Source organism: Polypterus senegalus, chromosome 4 (genome assembly GCF_016835505.1).
Source record: "Polypterus senegalus isolate Bchr_013 chromosome 4, ASM1683550v1, whole genome shotgun sequence".
Lineage (NCBI taxonomy): Eukaryota > Metazoa > Chordata > Cladistia > Polypteriformes > Polypteridae > Polypterus > Polypterus senegalus.
In genome coordinates, this window is record NC_053157.1 from 73,568,578 (window position 1) to 73,592,216 (window position 23,639).

A 23,639-nucleotide genomic window follows, 5' to 3' on the forward strand; every position below is an offset into this window, starting at 1 on the left:
CAACAATGAGGAGATGGACATGAAAAGTCATTGCCACATACATACATACATACATACATACATACATACATACATACATACATACATACATACCTCATTATTAAAAATGTTTTTTTATGCCAACTGTCCAGCCTTGCAGCCTTATAACCTATTTGAAGCAATTCTGGCATTTTAAAATAAACTAATGAAAAATCATTTTTCTATTTGCTTCTAGTCAATTCAAAGATTCACTAAATGACCGTCTCAGAGAGATTGCCAGTTTGAGGCGCCAGCTTGATGCAGTACATAAGGAACTTTCAGATGTTGGTAGTTTCCGAGAAATAACACTCAGGGAAAATCGGAGGTTGCAGGATGATTTGGCTACAATGAGCATGGAAAATCAGGTTAGTTGTTCTTAAATGTAATGAGGTATTGAGAGTTCCACACCTATACATATGACATTTGAAGAATAATCCAAACAACAATATAAGGTTAGATGTTCTATCAGTAATTGGTCACCAATAATACACAGCTGTAAGGTGTATAATGTGTATACTTTGTATCTTTAGTTAGCAATGATTACATTTAAAGTTCAGAAATATTTTACTTTGAGGCTATATCTCATAAATCAATCATAAATGAATTACTGGCACGAAATACAATATACCATAGGTATTTACATTTATTGTCTGCTCTATTAAGTGCATGTGCTCCTCCAAACAGCCAGTCGTTTGATCACAACTAACTATATATATACACTCATATACTCAGCAAAAAAAGAAACGTCCCTTTTTCAGGACTGTGTATTTCAACAATAATGTTTTAAAAATCCAAATAACTTTACAGATCTTCATTGTAAAGGGTTTAAACAATGTTTTCCATGCATGTTCAATTAACCATAATAAATTAATTAACATGCACCTGTGGAATGGTCGTTAAGACCTTAACAGCTTACAGAAAGTAGGTATTTAAGGTCACAGTTCTAAAAACGCAGGACACTAAAGAGACTTGTCTACCGACTGTGAAAAACACCCAAAGAAAGATGCCCAGGGTCCCTGCTCATCTGCGTGAACGTGCATTAGGCATGCTGCAGGGAGGCATGAGGTCTGCTGATGTGGCTAGGGCAATAAATTGCCATGTCCGCACTGTGAGACATCTCACTGACAAATCTGGTCCAGTCCATGAGGAGGAGATGCACTGCAGTACTTCAAGCAGCTGGTGGCCACACCAGATACTGACTGGTACTTTTGAATTTGAGCCTCTCTTCATTCAGGGACACATTGTGAAACATTTTTAGTTTATGTCTTATGGTGTTGACTCTTATAGTGTTCATACAAATATTTACACATTAAGTTTACTGAAAGTAAAAACAGTTGAAAGTCAGAGGACGTTTCTTTTTTTGCCTAGTGTATATATGTGTGTGTATGTGTGTAGATATAGATATAGATAGAGATATAGATATATATAGAGATATATATATATAGAGATATATATAGAGATATATATATATAGATATATATATATATATATATATATATATATATATATATATATAATATAGAGAGAGAGAGCGCACATAGTCCTGACCCATGATGTGTATTTGCACATTAAAATAGGCAAAGTGACATAATGCAGTCTACTTTGGCCATGTTGTAACTGTTCATGCCAAATGTGGTAGTTCTAGAATTTCAAAAACATCTGCCTTCCTAGGTATGTCATCCAGTACATTCTCTACAGTTACTGAGATTGGTATAATAAGCAAAAAAGATTTAACAAGTGATCTGTCTATAGATCATGCTAATTTGACAGGTCAGTTGTGAATGACCAGACTAACAGAAAGACCACAGCTATTTTAAAATTGGCATGGAGCAAGACATCTCTGAAAATGTTTTGGAGCAAATGGGTTACTGGGGCAGAGTCCCATGGTCGCTTACAATCCTGTAAGGTAAGAATTGAAAGTAGTCACGTGATCACCTAACCTGTTAAGGATTGACAAAATGTTACTGCTTCTGACAAAGCTCAGTTTCTGCTGCAGCTTGCAAATGGTATGATCATTTATTATATACAACATGAATGTGTCCTACAGTGAGTCAATAGTTCAGATTATTGGTGGTAACCTTATTCTGTGGGACTGGCTTCTTGATATGCATTTGCCCTATTAATTCCTTAATTAACTAATTTAATGCCACAACATAGGTAAGTATTTTTACTAACCATGGTCATCACCATATAGACACAGTCAACACTTTTCAAATGAATTATTGCAGCTGGGTGACATGTCATGCCACAATATGGTTTTATGAAAGTTTCATTGATAACGGTTTACTCTAATGAACAGCACTATTCCCAAATCTCAGGAAAGCTGAGCACCTTTGGGATAAGGTGGAACAGAAGATTCAAAGCCTGAATGTGTAACAAGTCACATTTTTAGGAGCGGATGATGTTGAGTCAGCATGGACCACATTTGGAATGGATATTTGTCTGTATACCAGGCTGTTAAGCTTTAAATATAATGGGTCAATAAATCTCAATGAAACTTGACACTTATTTCTTGATGTCCATTTAAAATGCTAGTAACTGTGTATTGATTGCAAATGTTAATTTTATTGCGCCCAACTGCAGCACAGTTTGGGTGTTACTTTTTCAACAAGATATTATACTTTAATTTCATCCACATCATAAAATTTAAACCTGCATTATTTTAATGCTAAATTCACATCTTTATATGTGGAAAGTCACGTTACTTTAATTTACATTGTATGAGATCAATGTGTATGATGAAGCACAATAAAACTGTGTTACCTTTTAAACCCAGCAGCTTTCATCCTTTACATAGCAGTTTTTATCTAAAAATATGAAACCTACAGTATTGTTGAAAATTAGGGTTTTCCACAAATCATCCAGGTTTTTGAACTGCTGGGTGCTTTTCCAACCAGAAAGCAAACAAGGCTTTATGAAGAGCAAAGCATTACCACGTCTCTCAGGTCACTGGAGACAGCAGCCCTAACCTGCGACAGCTGAACTTTAAGGACATCAGATTTCTACTTCACAATCACATATTAATACGTTAAAAAAAAGCTGTTTTTGGAATTTTCAGAGCATCCTGTGATACCAAAGGGAGCTTGTGCACAAAGTAGCCGACACCAATATCTCTATAACCTGCACTGTACGAATCATATTACTGGCATTGTCAGTCACGATGGCTGCTTCTTTTTCTTTTATGTTCCATTCATCCAATGTCACTGTCAACAAGCATCAGTTCTAGATCCTCATTTTAAAATGTTTCCTTTTTATTTGAGGAGGAAGTGTAAAGACAAATTTTCGAAAACTAATTGAGACTGTTGCAACAAGCAACTGAAGATATGTGTAACTTGTTGAACTATACAAAGACAAGTCTTCCCGCTGTATCTTTAATTTTGACTAATTTAAGATTATTCTAAATGTCCAATAGGGGGATAAATTTGGTTAACAGTTTAGTTTAAGGATGTCTACATGGAGATTAATAGCACATGAATAGGTTATTGAAGTAATGTATTTTATTAGAATAATATTTGCAAGGTGATATAGATGTTTTATAAAGTAGATGCCATTGCATTGTATTAAAACAAGGAGTCACCCTAATATGTATGGACTCTGATGTGGTGATACATATGTTATGTGGCGTACGGCTGGAGCCCTTTTCTGGCCAGGACGCCTCCACGCTGGTAGCACTGGGGGAGGAAACTTATCCTGAGCAGCCCTGTTGGTGTTTCATGGGCACCACCAGGGGGTGCTGCAGCTGCTGCTAAGCCCTTGGTTGCAACACTTCCGGCACACCCAGAAGTCCTGCCAGAATAGGTCAATGAGCACCCGGAGCACTTCCGGGTGCCTTATAAAAGGAGCCAGCATCCACTACTGCAAGAGCCAGAGTCAGGTGGGAGAACACAAATAGGAGGAGTGGAGGCAAAGCAAGAGAAAGAAGAGTTTTTAGTGCTGGACTGTGCCTGTGACAATGCTGTACAGGTGGGAAACAGGGGAAATAAAAATAAAGTGTTTGGTTTGGGTGGCAAGAGCGCCACCTGGTGGTCCACAGTTAGTTTAATTATGATGAATTTTAAATGAGTGGGTTTTTTTTTTTTTATTTGGAGCAGTGATATTTTGTTCCACATCTTCCAAATACTGATGTTAATTGTTCATTACTAATCAAGTATTTCTTCTTAAATGTCATGTAGAAACCTGTTAGATTTGTCACATTATATTAATGTTCTCTGTGCTTGGGTAAGTGATCTCTTTAAAAAGCCAACACTACAAATATATCAATGCATGCCAATTCAATCAAGATGAAATTGATATCAGATCAAATCGGGATACTGTGAAAATGAAATCTAATTGAACTGGGGCATTAGTGCCACTACCCAGCCCTAGCAAGTACAGACTAAGCAGTTCATGAGTAGCCCTGTATCAAAGATGACTTTATAAGTTAAAAATTAAGACCTATAAACTTGCATGTATATTAAGCTACAAAGTGACAACTCATGGTTCTTGCATTCATATGATTCTAATTCCATTCCGAGCTTTGAAGTGATGTAAAGTTTTTGTAAATTTTCAGAGTCTATTCCCAAACTTGTCTGTCTAGAGCCCATAGAAGGATAACAGATCTTTTTATTTATTGATTTTTATTTATTTTGTGAAATTGCAGAGAATTCGTACAGAGATGGAAGAAGCTATGCATGAAAAAGATGAGCTGAAATTAAGAGTTCAGACCTACATTACTGAAGTTGCCAGAATACAAAATTTAATGGCATTGAAGGTAATCTAATTTTTTTTTCTTTCTAAAAATAGCCACTTAGGATAGCTTTGTATTTTTTCACTTTATATTGTGATATTTTACACTGTCAAAATCCTTTAAATTATTTGATTGAACAAAAAACATAAACATTGCCAGATGCTTGCTTGTACTGTACACTAAACAATTATTAAAGTTCAAATAAGGATAAAGTCTTCACCTCTTTTATATGTTTACATTTTGAAGATTTTTTGCAGATTCTTTTTTGCCCATTTTAAAATTATCAAACAAGATGTTTATCAAATTCTTCACTATTGTTTGTATAATAAAATGGCAGTATTATTATTATGTTAATCATACATATATATATATATATATATATATATATATATATATATATATATATATATATACATATATATATATATATATATATATATATATATATGTGTGTGTGTAAATATATATATATATATGACAGCAACACTCATCACTCACAACAGTGACAAAACAATTACATTGACAATCATGTTACGTTATTTTCAAAATGTTTCCTTTTCTTTTTCATTGCTGCTTTAACACACTACTTCTCCGCTGCGAAGCGCTGGTATTTTGCTAGTATATTATAAATGCATGACGTCTGTTTAACATTAAATGGTTAAAGATACTAGTAGTAATATGCATGCGGCTTCTGTCACAATGATTTATGACCCTTAAGCCCCGCCCCCTTATGACGTCGTACCAGAAGTCCCGCCCCCATTGAAGCAATACCGGAAGTCCCACCCCCTGCTGACGTCACATCTCCCCCCACGTGACCTAGCACCCCCCCTCTGGCACCTGATTGGCTCAGGAAACTGTCAAGGGGAATTTGATGGATGTCTGACCCCTGTTTGAACTCATCCCACAGCCACCCGCTTAACTGTCAAGAGCAGCCCCCCTCCTTGAACGGGTATGTCCTGACAAATCCAGGCCAGTTACAGACCTGTTGGTGCCCCGCTTCTCTCGAAGACACACGCACAAGCGTTTGAAGGGGCAGAGCTGCCTGCCTCTATGGTTTGGGTAAGAACTCCTGTATCTATCTATTTAAAATAATCTACGACTTTAAAGATCTAAACCTTAGTTTAGCACTTGTAAACCGTTTTTTTTTTTTTATCTAAGTCAAGCCCCCAGACATTCTCTGCACTGACAAGCTGTCCCTTCACTCACTCTACACAGTTGATGCGTGAGAGCTGAGACAGCCTCTGCATGAGATTCTCAGGCTGAAGCTCCAAGCACACCTGCAGTCAAGGTTCGAAAGACGATTTGCCGGCTCTGTGTCTACACTTCCCAGTCTCCCACACGTCCCTGCCAGTTCTGAAAGGCCGGTATAAAAAGCAAAGCATTTTGTTCTTTCTACGATTTTAAGATGAACACGCAGTTAAAACATCTCATCTTTGCTTCAAACTAAGTCAAGCTGCTTTTTTTCCATCTCACAGACAGATTCTGCAGTAAAAAGCAGCCTTAGCGGTGATTCAAGCTTCCCACCTCACAGAAATCAAGCAGCCCCTGCTCTCTCTCAAAAATGACAGGCTTTGTGTAGACAGAGAGAGCCGGACAGCCGCCCCTGCACGGCCCTGCGCACAGGCACGCGTCTATAGCTGCAAACTGTATGAGGCCGGAGATCTGCTGACAGAAACAACCCCCACCCCCTTGCATGCGAGCGCATGCTTGTCAATCCCCCACCCTAACCCGGAACGGGAGCGCGCATGAAGCTCGCACGTTTGCGCAGCTGCTCAGTCCGGGAGAACAAGTTATGTGTGTAACTTTTAAAGTTAAGGGATTTAAAAATCACCCGCACAGTTAAATAATAGGCAACAGAGAGACGCTAGCCTCGGATGTATATTTTGTATATCTTTAAAAACGCCCTGTTCCATCCATCATCTCCCATTTTAAATAATCAGCTGCCCCTAAGGAAACAGATCGCGAAAGCACGGCGAATAGTTTTCTAAAAGTTAGAATTGTATTCAGATAATCCCAGAGTGAACGGAGCACAAATATTTACCAGAAGTGGGATTCGAAACCACGCTGGCATTTGTCCCTTGAATCTTAGAGCCATAGCCTTAAACAGATCAGACTTCCGGGGATACAGAAATGCGCTTCACAGCCCAGAGATGGCAGGTGTTTGTGTGACCGGTTAGGGGGGAAAGGAGGGGAGCGATTCACAGCACCTAGGCAACAGTCTGCGTCCGATGTGAAAAATTGCCTTACCTTGTGGAATGCAGCTTGTAAAACAACGGATGTTTTTAGGAGACATTCCAAAGACGCGGTGCAACGAGCGTGGCTTGTCTGGTTCAAATGATTGGCAAACATAAAGCACTTCCAAAATACCGCTTTATAAAGAGAGATGCTTTAAAATTGTTCTAAAACCTTTTTTCATCCCCATTTAAATATATTCTGGTTCAAATGATTGGTAAACATTAACATAAAGCACTTCCAATATTTAACTCTATAAAGAGTGATGCTTTAAAATTGGTCTAAAACCTTTTTTCCATCCCCATTTAAATATATTTTGATATAAGCCTTGTAAAAATCACACAGTTAAATAGGCAACAGCACCCTTTTTAAATGGCTTTTTTTAAAAAAAGCTATCCTCTGTGTATAAAAAGTATTTCCCCAAACTTAGATTTTATTTTTTAGACATTTATAGGTCTAACAGTTAGATTGCCTTCAACGTGCCGTCATTCTGGGAAAAGGTAAAGACACATTGGCAAGCCACGAATACGGAGGACATTTTCCAAATACATGCGGTGCTCGCCTGAAGCTAAAGTGGTGATGGGGGGTGCGCTTCACAACCCGGAGACGGTAGAGTAGGGAGGAAAGGATGGGGCGCGATTCACAGCACCTAGAGAGATGCTTTAAAATTGGTCTAAAACCTTTTTTCATCCCCTTTTAAATATATTTTGATATATAAGCCTTGTAAAAATCACACAGACGTATGCCGCAGTTCCCTTTTAAATCATGTTTGAGACGTCTAAAATATCTAGCCTGGGGGTGATTGGTGGCTGATACCAAACATGTTCACATTTATACAGAGCTTAATTTTAGGGTTTATTTTCCTGGCGGTTGTCTAAAATCAGACAAAACAGTTACTAAAAAAGAGCAAATCCCTAATTTCCTTAATTACACTGTCCTCCTGGTTGAGTAATGAACCATGTCCTGTACATGTCGAGATGCCAGCCCATGTCTGCCGTCCCTTACAAAATGAGTAACCTAAAAACGTGTTATAGTGTAAGTATAATATAATGAAGTTATTTTTAAAAGTAACACCACACCGCTCAAGAGAGACTGATTCCACGTGTGTTTTTGGATTTGCTGTGGTCAGTGATTTTTTAATTTTTTGCTTAGCTCATTTCTATCACCTAGGAGCCTTTTTACAAAGGAAAACTCTGTAAATGCACTTGTGCATTTAAACGGAGCTTTATAAGGAAGCACACGAGGGTAGTTTTTCATACCGAAACGGGTATTCCAATCAAGTAGTTTTTGTCTCGGCGTCTGAAAATTCAAACAGCGGCCTCTACTCTGAGAATATTCAGGAGTGACTTTAAAGTGCAGGCCGATGGTGCATTAACTCTGACATAATAAGTATATTCTGAACTACCTGCAGAAAGGACCTACTTGTGAAATGCCTACTGTTTCGAAACGGCCTCTCTCTGTACGGAGCCGCCTGTTTTTTAAAGGCTGAGATAACTAAACATTTTTGCTTTATAAACTCTCATTTGAACAACCGGTTAGAGACTAACTCCAGGAGCTTACTGTAACGGCGTTTTCATTCATTTCATTAACTGTAATTATTTTAATACAGAATAGTAGCCCAAATTCCGGGTGATTTTAGACATGTGAGTAATATAATGAAGTTATTTTTAAAAGTAACCCCATACCGCACAAGAGAGACTGATTTCACGTGTGTTTTAGGATTTGCTGCGGTCAGAGATTTTTAATTTTTTGCTTAGCTCATTTCTATCAACTAGGAGCCTTTTGACAAAGGAAAACTCTAAGTACACTTGTGCATTTAAACGGAGATTTATAAGAAAGCAGGTTGCACACCTTATCCCAGTTTTGTATGTGCATTTAAAAGCACTCACTGTTACACTAGCACAAAATGTTGATATTTTCTGTCTACTCAAAACTAAAATTATTTCTATTAACACAGGGGATAATTAGAAATCATTTTACTATTTTTAATTAAACAGTTAAAAACAGAAAAGCCCAATTATGATTTTTGTTTCTGCGGTGGGTTGGCGCCCTGCCTGGGACTGGTTCCCTGCCTTGCGCCCTGTGTTGGCAGGGTTCGGCTCCAGCAGACACCCGCGACCCCGTGTTCGGATTCAGCGGGGCGCTCTGTTGCACATCCGAAGTTCATTGTACTAAAATATCAGAGCTAATTACTCTTTCTGCTTAAACTAATGATCAAATATTTAGGTAATTCTTAATTAAACACTAAAGCATTAGTGAACAAAATACATTTTCAGTAGCCAAGTTAAACGAACAGTTGCTTTAACATGAAAATAAAGCATTATAAGAAAAATCCCTTTTTCCAACAGTTTTCTTGACCGGTCTTTGGAATCATCAGTGCCTTTCTCATCACATCCACCCCAAACATAGCATAGAACTTAATTTCTGCACTCATTTTAAATGATAATAGCTAGTATAAAGTCCCTAAAGGAACTGGAGACATCAAATATCTTCTATCATATATCTTTTCTTGCCAGCCTAAGTCATTCAGATTCTGCTTACAACACACATGTACGATTATTTTTTCTCAAACGGCCAAATCTTTGGCCTGCTAATCATGAAATATCAGATTTTATTCTCATGACACTTTTATTATACCTACTTAACTTTTATCGACATTTATCTATCTCTATATTTATTTTTCTGTATCAGAATGTAGTTTAAGTTAATTTGTTTTGGGTTCAATAGATGTATTTTTCATATTTTCGATTCTTGTTTTCTTTTTTTCACATCTTCGTGTCCCCTTTTTGTAACTTCACGCCCCCTAGTGGGGTCTGCCCCGAGTTTGAGAACCACTGTGTAGGGTTTTATGTGTAAAGCACTCTTCGGCATTTCAAGCTAAATTAGATTCCCTTGTTTATTCAGCCATCCATCGGTGTTCCATTTTTATTATAAATTGTATTTAGTCTCTCTATTTACTAAGCATTTTATACGATGTTTCGAAAACAGTTATCTTGTTCAGGCTTTAATTTACAACAGCATTTTCATCAACAGGTTATAAACACTTTGGTACTCAGGGGGCTTTGTATAATACAATGTTTCAGAAATTCTGTGAACGCTTGATAAGAGCCTTCCATTTTACATCAGTTATGAACCCCTGAAAATAAGAAAGGTTATAGGAGGTTATAGGAGCCTGTACACTACAGGGCTGATGAGGATTAGGCTTTGGACATGTTAGGTCAATCAGGATGGAAAATGTTTTAGTGAATAGTTACATCATATCTATTATGTGTTACCACAAGGATTAAAATTTTACTAAAACTGTGAGGTTTTATTCTTTCTTTTAGGTAGTCCAGGTAACATAGGACAGCTGTCATTGAAAACTGCTTTTCCCTCTGTTTGTGAAAAAGCACCCTTGGTTTTAGTAGCATTCAGGGTGAAGGGGATGTAAGTTTAAACTGTGATTCCAAGAGTCAACAAGTGTCTGCAAACATCTTGAATACGAGTCAAAGGACCAGGGTTTGTGCAGGGATCATAGTCAGGGGCAGAGTTAAGCTAGACATTATTATTCCAAAATAAAACATTGACTCGCCCCTATCACAAAGATAAGGCAGTAAAAACTAAAATGTACAAATACTAAGTCACAGGGGAGATTATAAAACATCTTAAGACCGGATCAACAAGGGATCACTCCAAGCTCACCGCACACTACAACGGAACCTACGTGTTCTGCGATATATTATCAGCTAAACTGTCATGTAGGCAGTTCCATGGGATTGCAAAGAGTTGGGGAAAAACATTAATTAACATCGGCTAGTATGAGGCTAATTAACATTAGCCGGTTATTGTTAGAATCTTATCTGGCAGTAAAAGTGAGGCTTGTGTTTCTCCTTATTCAGGAAGAACATTAAATATTGGAGTTTAGAATATGAACTAGACTGATAGTCATGATGGTAAGGACATTTGTGCCAAAATAAATAGTTATTTATGAAGTAAATAACCACATGAAAAAGTGGAGTGATTACAATTTGAAAAACTGCCATGATGTATAAAAACATTTGAAATAAATAAGAAGCTTTTTTTGACATGCACAGTCTGGATTAGTCTGAATGTGTCCTAAAGAGTTCATTTTTAAATAAAGCTTAAAAAGGCAAATTAGAAATATTAAATCTGAATAAAACACAGATATATCATTTAATGATATCAATTAGGGTTAAGTATTATCAAGCACCGGGATCTATTTATAAGGTTTATTTAATTTAGTTATAAACAAAATGATTGGTGGCATTTTGATTTGAAATGAACAATAGTTTGACAGAGCTTTAAGAATCAGAATGCAAGGGCTGACAAAGAGTATCTCGGATCTCTGTTTTATTTTAACCTTTTGACAAGAAGCCCCTGTTCAGGGAAATATACCACCTATATTGAAAATGAACAGTGCCGACATGCTAACTAAATAGATATAATCTAAGATATTTTAGAATATGACCTAAATAAATACTAAAGGGTCTGCACTTTATTGTCCAACTTCCTGCGGGTGCTATGGATCTTGTAATGGACACTGAAAAAGATTCTCTAATCTTTACTCTGTAATGGTCCATATGACGGAGATCTAGCGCCTGTGTCCGCAGTGTTAACCGGTCATAGGACATGATGTTCAAAATTCACCTAGGGTTTTTCAAAAGAGATGGGACGAGTGTGGCGTGTGTTCTGTATTCTCTTTTCTGTATTCACTATTCACAGCGACCATACCCCCCCGAGACCTTAGGTTTTTTATGCCGAAGTACCTTTCACAGACCCGAATAAGTGACATCCGTCAAAAGGCCCTTGACAGTTTCCCTAACCAATCAGGCCGGTGGGGCGGGAGTCTGTTTTCAAAGAGCGTTAAAAACTTTTTCAACAACGCGTTTTGAACGGTTAATAATCTGCAGCTCTCCGGCTATGTTCCTGATCAGCCACGATGGTCTACGGGCCAGACGGTCCCCTACGTTGGCCTGTTTTGACCTGAGGCTATCGTGCCCGACTCGGAGTACTCTGCGCCTAACAGCTAGCCTGCAGACCGGCCTTCTCGGCCGGACCTTCTTATGCCTTCAACTGCCCAGATCTAGGGGCCTGAGCCTTGGGTATCTGCCCCGGGTGATCTACTATATTGGTCGGATAGTTTCCTGGAGAACCGCACAGTACCTGACATTTTTGTACCTGCTCATGATGTTCCGGGATTCCTAGCAGGGTCTGAGGAGAGAGCCATTCAGGCCGTGCAACAAGAAGAGGCGGACGACCCGGTAGAGGCTCTGGCCGTTTGGAACATATCACCCAAAGATGGATTATTTGGGGGATGGCCCTTGAACAAGCTGACTCCGGATTACTTTCCATTCTTATTCTTTTGGATCTGAGTGCAGCTTTTGACACTATTTCTCACCCCATTCTACTTAGTAGGTTAGTCTCAATCGGTCTCTCTCATACTCCTCTAGCCTGGTTCAAATCATACTTGTCTGATCGTACTCAGTTTATTCGATTGAAATCATTCACTTCTCAGTCCTTTCCTCTGGTCACTGGCGTCCCCCAGGGATCTGTCCTGGGGCCTCTTCTTTTCATTATCTACCTTCTCCCGCTTGGATATATTTTTCGTAAATATAATGTTCAGTTTCACTGTTATGCTGATGACACCCAGCTTTATCTGTCCACTAAACCTGATTCTGCTCTCCCCCATCCTCCCTCACTCTCTGTTTAGTTGAACTAAATACATGGTTCTTTTAACTTTCTGAAACTCGACAGCAATAAATCAGAGCTTCTCCTGGTAGGCTCTAAATCAACATTATCCAGAACTAATAGTTTTTCTATTGCTTTCAATAACTTGCCGGTCTCTGTTTCCCCATGTGTGAAAAGTTTGGGTGTCATCCTTGACAGTACTCTGTCTTTTAATTCACACATCAATAATGTCACTCGGTCTGCTTATTTCCAGTTGCGTAACATCAATCGTCTCCGTTCCTTTCTTACTCCACAGGCCACTGCCATTCTTGTTCACAGCCTTGTTACTTCTCGGCTTGATTATTGTAATTCACTTCTTTTTGGTCTTTCTCAAAAATCAATTCATAAGCTTCAACGTGTTCAGAACTCTGCTGCCCGTATTATCACCAGGACCCCTTCTATTCACCACATCACCCCTGTTCTCCAGCAGCTCCATTGGCTTCCGGTCAAATATCGCATTAATTTTAAAATACTTCTGTATACTTTTAAGGCTATTCATCATCTCTCTCCTCCATATCTCTGATTTGGTACAGATCATCATCCCATCTCGGTGTCTCAGATCCTCTTCTTCTCTTTCTCTCTCTGTCCCTGTCCCCCGTCTTGCCACTATGGGGAGCAGGGCTTTCAGTTGCTCTGCTCCTCGACTTTGGAATTCCCTACCTCCTGAAATAAGAAACATCACCTCTTTCTCTCTTTTTAAGTCTAGACTAAAAACTCACCTATTCAAAATAGCTTATCCCACATAACTTTCTCCATTTTCCTATCTTGGAACTGTTTTATGTTTTATGATCTTGTAAATTACCTGCTCTTTTGCCTGCTTTTTATTTTCTTACTTTTATTATTATTTTTACTGTGTACAGTATTATTATTATTTTGAACAAACGGACAGACCCTGGGTGAAACATTTCGAAAGGCTCAGAAGCTGGGCAAGTGTTGGATGGCGGCTCTGCCGGATAGAATAACGGATTGGTACCTAAAAAGTACCGGCAGGGATGTTGAACAGAACGACCCAGCCAGACACCGCCTACGGGTCTGTTTGAGACGGTTGAGATCGGCTCAGCAGCGACTGTCTGTTTTCCACAAACCGTGGCTCAGGAACCCGGTCATCAAGACTCTGGGCTGCTTCCACATCTTTCTGCCTTTTCATCACTTTTGTACAATATGCTGTTGACGACCAGAAAAAATTAACATTCTATTCAGGAGTCGATCGTCCAAGCCTTTCATCACACGGACGCTGACTCTTACTCAAAAATACGTGAAATAGCCGAGGCTTTCTGTAAACTCCATTTTCTGGACCTAATAGGTTTGATGGACCTTTAAGGTTTTATGGGTATACGACCTGGAAAATCAGATGAAGCTTCTGAACTGAATGTCCCGATGAGATCATATGTTTTTTGTCGGCTTTTAATCACGCTGTTTAGTTGTAATGTTAAGTGGTTAGTAAAAACTCTCTGAATTTTAATATAGTTTTTTGAAAATGACCAATAAAGGACCATTTGATTTTTAAACCCTAATTTCTTTCATTGTCGAGGATGGTGGGTTGTGGAAATAGTTTTTAATACTCTTTGAAAAGAGTCTCCTGCCCTGATTGGTTAGGGAAACTGTCAAGGGCTTTTTGACGGATGTCACTTATTCGGTTCAGTGAAAGGTACTTCGACATAAAAAAACGAAGGTTTCGGGGGGGTATGGTCGCTGTGAATAGTGAATACAGAAAAGAGAATACAGAACACACGCCGCACTCGTCCCATCTCTTTTGAAAAACCCTAGGTGAATTTTGACCGGTTAACACTGCGGACACAGGCGCTACATCTCCGTCATATGGACCATTATAGAGTAAATAGAGAATCTTTTTCAGTGTCCATTACAAGATCCATAGCACCCGCAGGAAGTTGGACAATAAAGTGCAGACCCTTTAGTATTTATTTAGGTCATATTCTAAAATATCTTAGATTATATCTATTTAGTTAGCATGTTGGCACTGTTCATTTTCAATATAGGTGGTATATTTCCCTGAACAGGGGCTTCTTGTCAAAAGGTTAAAATAAAACAGAGATCCGAGATACTCTTTGTCAGCCCTTGCATTCTGATTCTTAAAGCTCTGTCAAACTATTGTTCATTTCAAATCAAAATGCCACCAATCATTTTGTTTATAACTAAATTAAATAAACCTTATAAATAGATCCCGGTGCTTGATAATACTTAACCCTAATTGATATCATTAAATGATATATCTGTGTTTTATTCAGATTTAATATTTTTAATTTGCCTTTTTAAGCTTTATTTAAAAATGAACTCTTTAGGACACATTCAGACTGCGCATGTCAAAAAAAGCTTATTTATTTCAAATGTTTTTATACATCATGGCAGTTTTTCAAATTGTAATCACTCCACTTTTTCATGTGGTTATTTACTTAATAAATAACTATTTATTTTGGCACAAATGTCCTTACCATCATGACTATCAGTCTAGTTCATATTCTAAACTCCAATATTTAATGTTCTTCCTGAATCAGGAGGAACACAAGCCTCACTTTTACTGCCAGATAAGATTCTAACAATAACCGGCTAATGTTAATTAGCCTCATACTAGCCGATGTTAATTAATGTTTTTCCCCAACTCTTTGCAATCCCATGGAACTGCCTACATGACAGTTTAGCTGATAATATATCGCAGAACACGTACTGTAGGTTCCGTTGTAGTGTGCGGTGAGCTTGGAGTGATCCCTTGTTGATCCGGTCTTAAGATGTTTTATAATCTCCTCTGTGACTTAGTATTTGTACATTTTAGTTTTTACTGCCTTATCTTTGTGATAGGGGCGAGTCAATGTTTTATTTTGGAATAATAATGTCTAGCTTAACTCAGCCCCTGACTATGATCCCTGCACAAACCCTGGTCCTTTGACTCGTATTCAAGATGTTTGCAGACACTTGTTGACTCTTGGAATCACAGTTTAAACTTACATCCCCTTCACCCTGAATGCTACTAAAACCAAGGGTGCTTTTTCACAAACAGAGGGAAAAGCAGTTTTCAATGACAGCTGTCCTATGTTACCTGGACTACCTAAAAGAAAGAATAAAACCTCACAGTTTTAGTAAAATTTTAATCCTTGTGGTAACACATATAATAGATGTGATGTAACTATTCACTAAAGCATTTTCTATGCTGATTGGCCTAACATGTCCAAAGCCTAATCCTCATCAGCCCTCTAGTGTACAGGCTCCTATAACCTCCTGTAACCGTTCTTATTTTCAGGGGTTCATAACTGACGTAAAATGGAAGGCTCTTACCAAGCGTTCACAGAATTTCTAAAACGTTGTATTATACAAAGCCCCCTGAGTACCAAAGTGTTTATAACCTGTTGATGAAAATGCTGTTTTAAATTAAAGCCTGAACAAGATAACTGTTTTCGAATCATCGTATAAAATGCTTGGTAAATAAAGAGAGACTAAATACAATTTATAATAAAAATGGAACACCGATGGACGGCTGAATAAACAAGGGAATCTAATTTAGCTTGAAATGCCGAAGAGTGCTTTACACATAAAACCCTACACAGTGGTTCTCAAACTCGGGTCGGACCCCGCTAGGGGGCGCGAAGTTACAAAAAGGGGACGCGAAGATGTGAAAAAAAGAAAATAAGAATCGAAAATATGAAAAATACATCTATTGAACCCAAAACAAATGAACTTAAACTACATTCTGATACAGAGATATAGAGATAGATAAATGTCGATAAAAGCTAAGTAGGTATAATAAAAGTGTCATGAGAATAAAATCAGATTATTTCATGATTAGCAGGCCAAAGATTTGGCCATTTGAGAAAAAATAATCGTACATGTGTGTTGTAAGCAGAATCTGAATGACTTGGGCTGGCAAGAAAAGATATATGATAGAAGATATTTGATGTCTCCAGTTCCTTTAGGGACTTTATACTAGCTATTATCATTTAAAATGAATGCAGAAATTAAGTTCTATGCTATGTTTGGGGTGGATGTGATGAGAAAGGCACTGATGATTCCAAAGACCGGTCAAGAAAACTGTTGGAAAAAGGGATTTTTCTTATAATGCTTTATTTTCATGTTAAAGCAACTGTTCGTTTTACTTGGCTACTGAAAATGTATTTTGTTCACTAATGCTTTAGTGTTTAATTAAGAGTTACCTAAATATTTGATCATTAGTTTAAGCAGAAAGAGTAATTAGCTCTGCTATTTTAGTACAATAAACTTCGGATGTGCAACAGAGCATACAAAATCATAATTGGGCTTTTCTGTTTTTAACTGTTTAATTAAAAATAGTAAAATGATTTCTAATTATCCCCTGTGTTAATAGAAATAATTTTAGTTTTGAGTAGACAGAAAATATCAACATTTTGTGCTAGTGTAACTGGGATAAGGTGTGCAACCTGCTTTCTTATAAATCTCCGTTTAAATGCACAAGTGTACTTAGAGTTTTCCTTTGTCAAAAGGCACCTAGGTGATAGAAACGAGCAAAGCAAAAAATTTTTAAAAATTACTGACCGCAGCAAATCCTAAAACACACGTGGAATCGGTCTCTCTTGTGCGGTATGGGGTTACTTTTAAAAATAACTTCATTATATTACTCACATGTCTAAAATCACCCGGAATTTGGGCTACTATTCTGTATTAAAAATAATTACATTTAATGAAATGAATGAAAACACCGTTACAGTAAGCTCCTGGAGTTTGTCTCTAACTGGTTGTTCAAATGAGAGTTTATAAAGCAAAAATGTTTCGTTATCTCCGCCTTTAAAAACAGGCGCTCCGTACAGAGAGAGGCCATTTCGAAACAGTAGGCATTTCACAAGCGGGTCCTTTCTGCTGGTAGTTCAGAATACTTTTATTATGTCAGAGTTAATGCACCATCGGCCTGCGCTTTAAAGCCACTCCTGAATATTCTCAGAGTAGAGGCCCCTGTTTGAATTTTCAGACGCCGAGACAAAAACTATTTGATTGAATTACCCGTTTGTGTATGAAAAACTACTATGGTTTGCTTCAGTCCTATGAATTTGTACATTAATCGTTGTACACGTAGAGAGAAAAAAATGCTGCATCTTATATTATATGCACGCATGAGCACGCTCACGCACACACTTGAGAATCAACTTGGAAATATTAAGGATTCAGCCATCCGTTTTTTTAAAACATACTCGATTGGCGCCTATAATAATTATGAATAGTCTGCATGAAGAATAGTTATATTTCATTTCATCCTATACAAAGATAAAAGAAATAATTTTTCTAAGAAGTTCATATAGATGCTGGGGGCTATGTGCTTTGGAAACAGTTGAAAAAATGACTGACGTATTCGTGGCTTGCCAAAGGGTGTTTTAAAGGCCTCTAGTTACACCAGCACACTCCAGTAGAGCCTCGTGTGCTTCCTTATAAAGCTCCGTTTAAATGCACAAGTGCATTTTCAGAGTTTTCCTTTGTCAAAAGGCTCCTAGGTGATAGAAATGAGCTAAGCAAAAAATTAAAAAATCACTGACCACAGCAAATCCAAAAACACATGTGGAATCAGTCTCTCTTGAGCGGTGTGGTGTTACTTTTAAAAATAACTTCATTATATTATACTTACACTATAAGGTTTTAGAACAATTTTAAAGCATCTCTCTTTATAAAGCGGTATTTTGGAAGTGCTTTATGTTTGCCAGTCATTTGAACCGGACACAAGCCACGCTTGTTGCACCGCGTCTTTGGAATGTCTCCTAAAAACATCCGTTGTTTTACAAGCTGCATTCCACAAGGTAAGGCAATTTTTCACATCGGACGCAGACTGTTGCCTAGGTGCTGTGAATCGCTCCCCTCCTTTCCCCCCTAACCGGTCACACAAACACCTGCCATCTCTGGCCTGTGAAGCGTATTTCTATATTCCCGGAGGTCTGATCTGTTTAAGGGTATGGCCTTAAGACTCAAGGGACAAATGCCAGCGTGGTTTCGATTCCCGCTTCTGGTAAATATTTGTGCTCCGTTCACTCTGGGATTATCTGAATACAATTCTAACTTTTAGAAAACTATTCGCCGTGCTTTCGCGATCTGTTTCCTTAGGGGCAGCTGATTATTTAAAATGCGAGGTAATGGATGGAACAGGGCTTTTTTTTAAAGATATACAAAATATACATCCGAGGCTAGCGTTTCAAACGTTCTTTAAAAGGTCTCTGTTGCCTATTATTTAACTGTGCGGGTGATTTTTAAATCCTTTAACTTTAAAAGTTACACACGTAACTTGTTCTCCCGGACTGAATAGCTGCGCAAACGTGCGAGGTTGATGCGCGCTCCCGTTCCGGGTTAGGGTGGGACGTTGACAAGCATGCGCTCGCAGAACACAGCAAGGGGTGGGGGGTGTTTCTCTCAGCAGAGCTCTGGCCTCATACAGTTTGCCGCTATAGACCTCGCAGGGCCGTGCAGGGGGGGTTGTCCGGCTCTCTCTGTCTACACAGAGCCTGTCAGTTTTGAGAGAGAGCAGGGGCTGCTAAAAAGTCGGTGTGGGTTTCTGTGAGGTGGGATGCTCGAATTACCGCTAAGGCTGTTTTTTTACTGCAGAATCTGTCTGTGAGATGGAAAAAAGCAGCTTGACTTAGTTTGAAGCAAAGATGAGATGTTTTAATTGCGTGTTCATCTTAAAAACGTAGATAGAACAAAATGCTTCGCTTTGTTTGCCGGCCTTTCAGAACTGGCACGGACTTGTGGGGGACTGGGAAGTGTCTTTCGACCTTGACTGCATGTGCGCTTGGAGCTTCGACACAGCAGAGGCTGTCTCAGCTCTCACGCGTCAACTGTGTAGAGTGAGTGAAGGGACAGCTTGTCAGTGCAGAGAATGTCTGGGGGCTTGACTTAGATAAAATAAATAAAAAAAAAAACGGTTTACAAGTTCTGAACTAAGGTTTAGATCTTTAAAGTCGTAGATTTTTTTTAAATAATAGATAGATACAGGAGTTCTTACCCAAACCGTAGAGGCAGGCAGCTCTGCCCCTTGAAACGCTTGTGTGTCTCTGAGAGAAGTGGGGCACCAACAGGTCTGTAAATGGCCTGGATTTGTCAGGACATGCCCAGGGCATGCCCATTCATGGAGGGGGGCTGCTCTTGACAGTTAAGCGGGTGGCTGTGGGATGAGTTCAAACAGGGGTCAGACATCCATCAAAAGGCCCTTGACAGTTTCCTGAACCAATCAGGTGCCAGAGGGCGGGGGCTAGGTCACGTGACGTCAGCAGGCGCGGGACTTTCCAGTGTTGCATCAGCAGGGCGGGACTTCCGGTCTTGCGTTATAGAGGCGGGGCTTAAGGGTCATAAATCATAGGGCGGGACTTCTGGTATGACGTCATAGAGTCGGGGCTTAAGGGTCATAAATCATTGTGACAGAAGCCGCATGCATATAACTACTGATACTGATGAATCAAATACTTTAAAACGAAGCCATGATTGTGTCTGGAGTAAAGCTCAGTATTAAACATGACCTACCGTAGTAGGTGATTTAACATAAAAATCTAATACATATATTGAAATTACAACAGGAGATTGACTTTCACAATTCTCCATATATTCAGTTTACTGATAGTCTACCTATAGACTACCGTTGGAGTCTTTAGTTGCCATTGTTTAACATGAGAACAACGATGTGCCAATGCAATTCAAGACATTATGAGGCTGAAAAACAATTATAAAACCACCAGAGACATTGATAAAACCTTAGAAATACCCAAATCAAGTGACTGGAATAACTTTAAGAAGAAAAAATGCATTGTTGAGCTCAGTAATCACAAAGCAACTGTTAGGCCCAAGAAGACCACCCCCTGCTGATGTCAGAAGAATCCACAAGATGGTAAAGAAAGTCCTAAGGCCCTGTCCAACAGATTAGAAATAGTCCTCAGGAGGCAGATGTGCATGTGTCAGAGACTACTATCTGCAGAAGACTTTATGAACAGACATACAGAGACCATACTGCAAGATGCAAACCACTAGTTAGTCACAAAGACAGGATGGCCAATTTACAATTTGTGAAAAAATACTTAAAGAAGCCTGCAGAATTTTGGAAAAAGGTCTTGTGGACAGACGAGACAAAGATGAACCTATATCAGAGTGATGGCAAGAGCAAAGTGTGGAAATGAAAAGGAACTGCCCAAGATCCAAAGCATGCTGCCTCATCTGTTAAGCTTAATGGTGTGGTTGTTATGGCTTGGGCATGTATGGCTGCCACAGGTACTGGCACACTTATCTTAACTGATGATGTAACGGCTAATGGCAGTTGCACATTGAATTCTGAGGTGTATAGAAACATTTCTGCTCAAGTTTCACTAAATGCCTCCAATCTCATTGGATTGTGCTTTATTCTGCAACAAGATAAGGAACCTAAACATACTGCTAAGGAAACGCATGAGCTTTTCAGAGCTAAAAATTATTGAATGGCCAAGCCAATCACCTGATTTAAATCCAATTGGGCATGCCCTCTATATGATTTAAGATAAAACCTAAGGGGGCAAGCCCCCTGAAAGAAGCAGGATTTGAAGATAGCTGCATCAGAGACATGGCAGAGCACATGATGTCTCTGAATCGCAGACCTCTAGTAGTCATTGCATGCAAGGGATATGCAACCTGCTATTGCTATGTCCCTAAATGGGTGCTTGAAATTGGGGTGTGGCAGAAATTAAACATATTAAATAAAGAAACGTATCCTCTACCAGTACAAGTCTGATAAAACCTTTTTTGAGTCCGTAATCATGCAGCAGAAAACCTTGTCCATCTGTGTCCTTTATTACTCTTTCAGCAACGTGCTGAAGAGGAAGTATTCATCACAGCTTGTGTTACAGCATGGTTAGAATGGTCAAAGAAACAGAGGATGGAGGGTCATTTTTATAAACTATTGAATTTATATATAGGGTTAATTAATGCAAGCATTTATTCTGGTTGGTTTTTTGGTTTACACAGAAATGACATATAAATAAAAGCCTATTTTATTATACTTCTGTTCTTCCTTTAGGTTTAGCTATTATCCATGCAATTTCTAGTTATGTGACAACTGTCTTATTGCTGTAGGACATCTGCTGATCTTGGTCATCCTTTAGCACATTTTGTGTATTATATCATTGTTTATTTAATCTTCACTTGACATTTATCTGGTTTCCTGATTTTCCTGTACAGGTTTCCGACATTTATTAAACATTTAAGCTATTTCTTTGATGAATGCTGTGTTACCCTAAAATTGTTCTCTTACAGCAGGACCATATAGAAAAAGTTTAATTTCTACACGGTGTGATCTAAATATAGTACACTTAAATCAAAATCTGTAACGTTCACTTTAATTCTGTCTGAATTGTTTGACTTGAAGTTTTAAACTGTGGAGCAAAGGGGTTTGGTTTTTAAAGGAAAAATGTGTCTATCTCAAACATCATGGGAGGCACTATATGTTTCTCTTTTATGATATTACTTTATTTCATGTTTTTTTTTAAATGCTTAATTTCTTTTAGGAGAAAGAAAATCTTGACCTTTTGGAGCAATTCAGAATGGCACATAGTCAAGTTGAAGACTGGGAGGTTAAGCTTCAGCAGATAGAAGGGCAAAATAGCTCCATTAAACTGGAATTACTTTCTACAGATACAGAAAGAAGACATTTAAGAGAAAGAGTCAACAACCTCGAAAAGGAAATCAATGAGGTAAAAGTAACATGCTAGTTGTATGTTAAATCTGCAAATATATGTTAAGCACAGTGATTCTTTTTAAGCCAATAACGCACCTCTTTTTTGTACATTTAGATAGATAGATAGATACTTTATTAATCCCAAGGGGAAATTCACATAATCCAGCAGCAGTATACTGATACAAAAAACAATATTAAATTAAATAGTAATAAAAATGCATGTAAAAGCAGACAATAACTTTGAGTAATGTTAGCATTTACTCCCCCGGATGGAATTGAAGAGTCGCATAGTGTGGTGGAGGAACAATCTCCTCAGTCTGTCAGTGGAGCAAGACAGTGACAAAAGTCTGTCACTGAAGCTACTCCTCTGCTTGGAAATGACACTGTTCAGTGGATGCAGTGGATTCTTCATGATTGACAGGAGTTTGCTAAATGCCCATCTCTCTGCCACAGATGTTAAACTGTCCAACTTTACTCCTACTATAGAGCCTGCCTTCTTAACAAGTTTGTCCAGACGTGAGGCGACTTTCATCTTTATGCTGCATCCCCAGCACACTACCGCGTAGAAGAGGGCACTTGCAACAACCGTCTGGTAGAACATCTGCAGCATCTTATTGCATATGTTGAAGGACGCCAACCTTCTAAGAAAGTATAGTCAGCTCTGACCCTTCTTACATAGAGCATCAGTGTTGGCAGTCCAGTCCAATTTGTCGTCTAGCTGCACTCCCAGAAATTTATAGGTCTGCACCCTCTGCACACAGTCACCTCTGATGATCACAGGGTCCATGGGGGGCCTGGGCCTCCTAAAATCCACCACCAGCTCCTTGGTCTTGCTGGTGTTAAGGTGTTAGTGGTTTGAGTCGCACCATTTAACAAAGTCTTTGATTAGCTTCCTGTACTACTCCTCCTGCCCACTCCTGATGCAGCCCACAATAGCAGTGTCATCAGCGAACTTTTGCACATGGCAGGACTCTGAGTCATATTGGAAGTCTGTATATAGATTGAACAGGACCGGAGAAAGTACAGCACCCCTCTGTTGCTGACCACAATGTCAGACCTGCAGTTCCCAAGATGCACATATTGAGGTCTGTCTGTAAGATTTGCTTCACAGCCACAGCTTCAAAATGTAATTTTAATTAATTTAAGTAAATTTAAGCAATGCCTCTGTTCCTTTCCCTGTGGAATGCATATTAAGCAAGTAAATATCACACATTTTTATGAAAGAGACTGGTTAATGTTTTCTTTAAAGACAAAGAGAGTGGCTCTTTGTTAATTGCAAACAGCAGA

The 23,639-nt window shown here is 38.7% G+C and overlaps 1 protein-coding gene across 2 annotated transcripts in view; it reads left to right on the forward strand.

The window, feature by feature from the left end:
• The window catches only part of cep135 (centrosomal protein 135), a 75,342-nt gene that overhangs the window by 47,150 nt on the left and 4,553 nt on the right, over positions 1–23,639 (forward strand). For both annotated transcript variants that reach the window (XM_039750887.1, XM_039750886.1), the window contains exons 19-21: positions 215–383; positions 4,658–4,768; positions 22,183–22,368. In XM_039750887.1, coding sequence (XP_039606821.1) covers positions 215–383; positions 4,658–4,768; positions 22,183–22,368 — 466 coding nt within the window. The remainder of the gene's footprint in view (positions 1–214; positions 384–4,657; positions 4,769–22,182; positions 22,369–23,639) is intronic.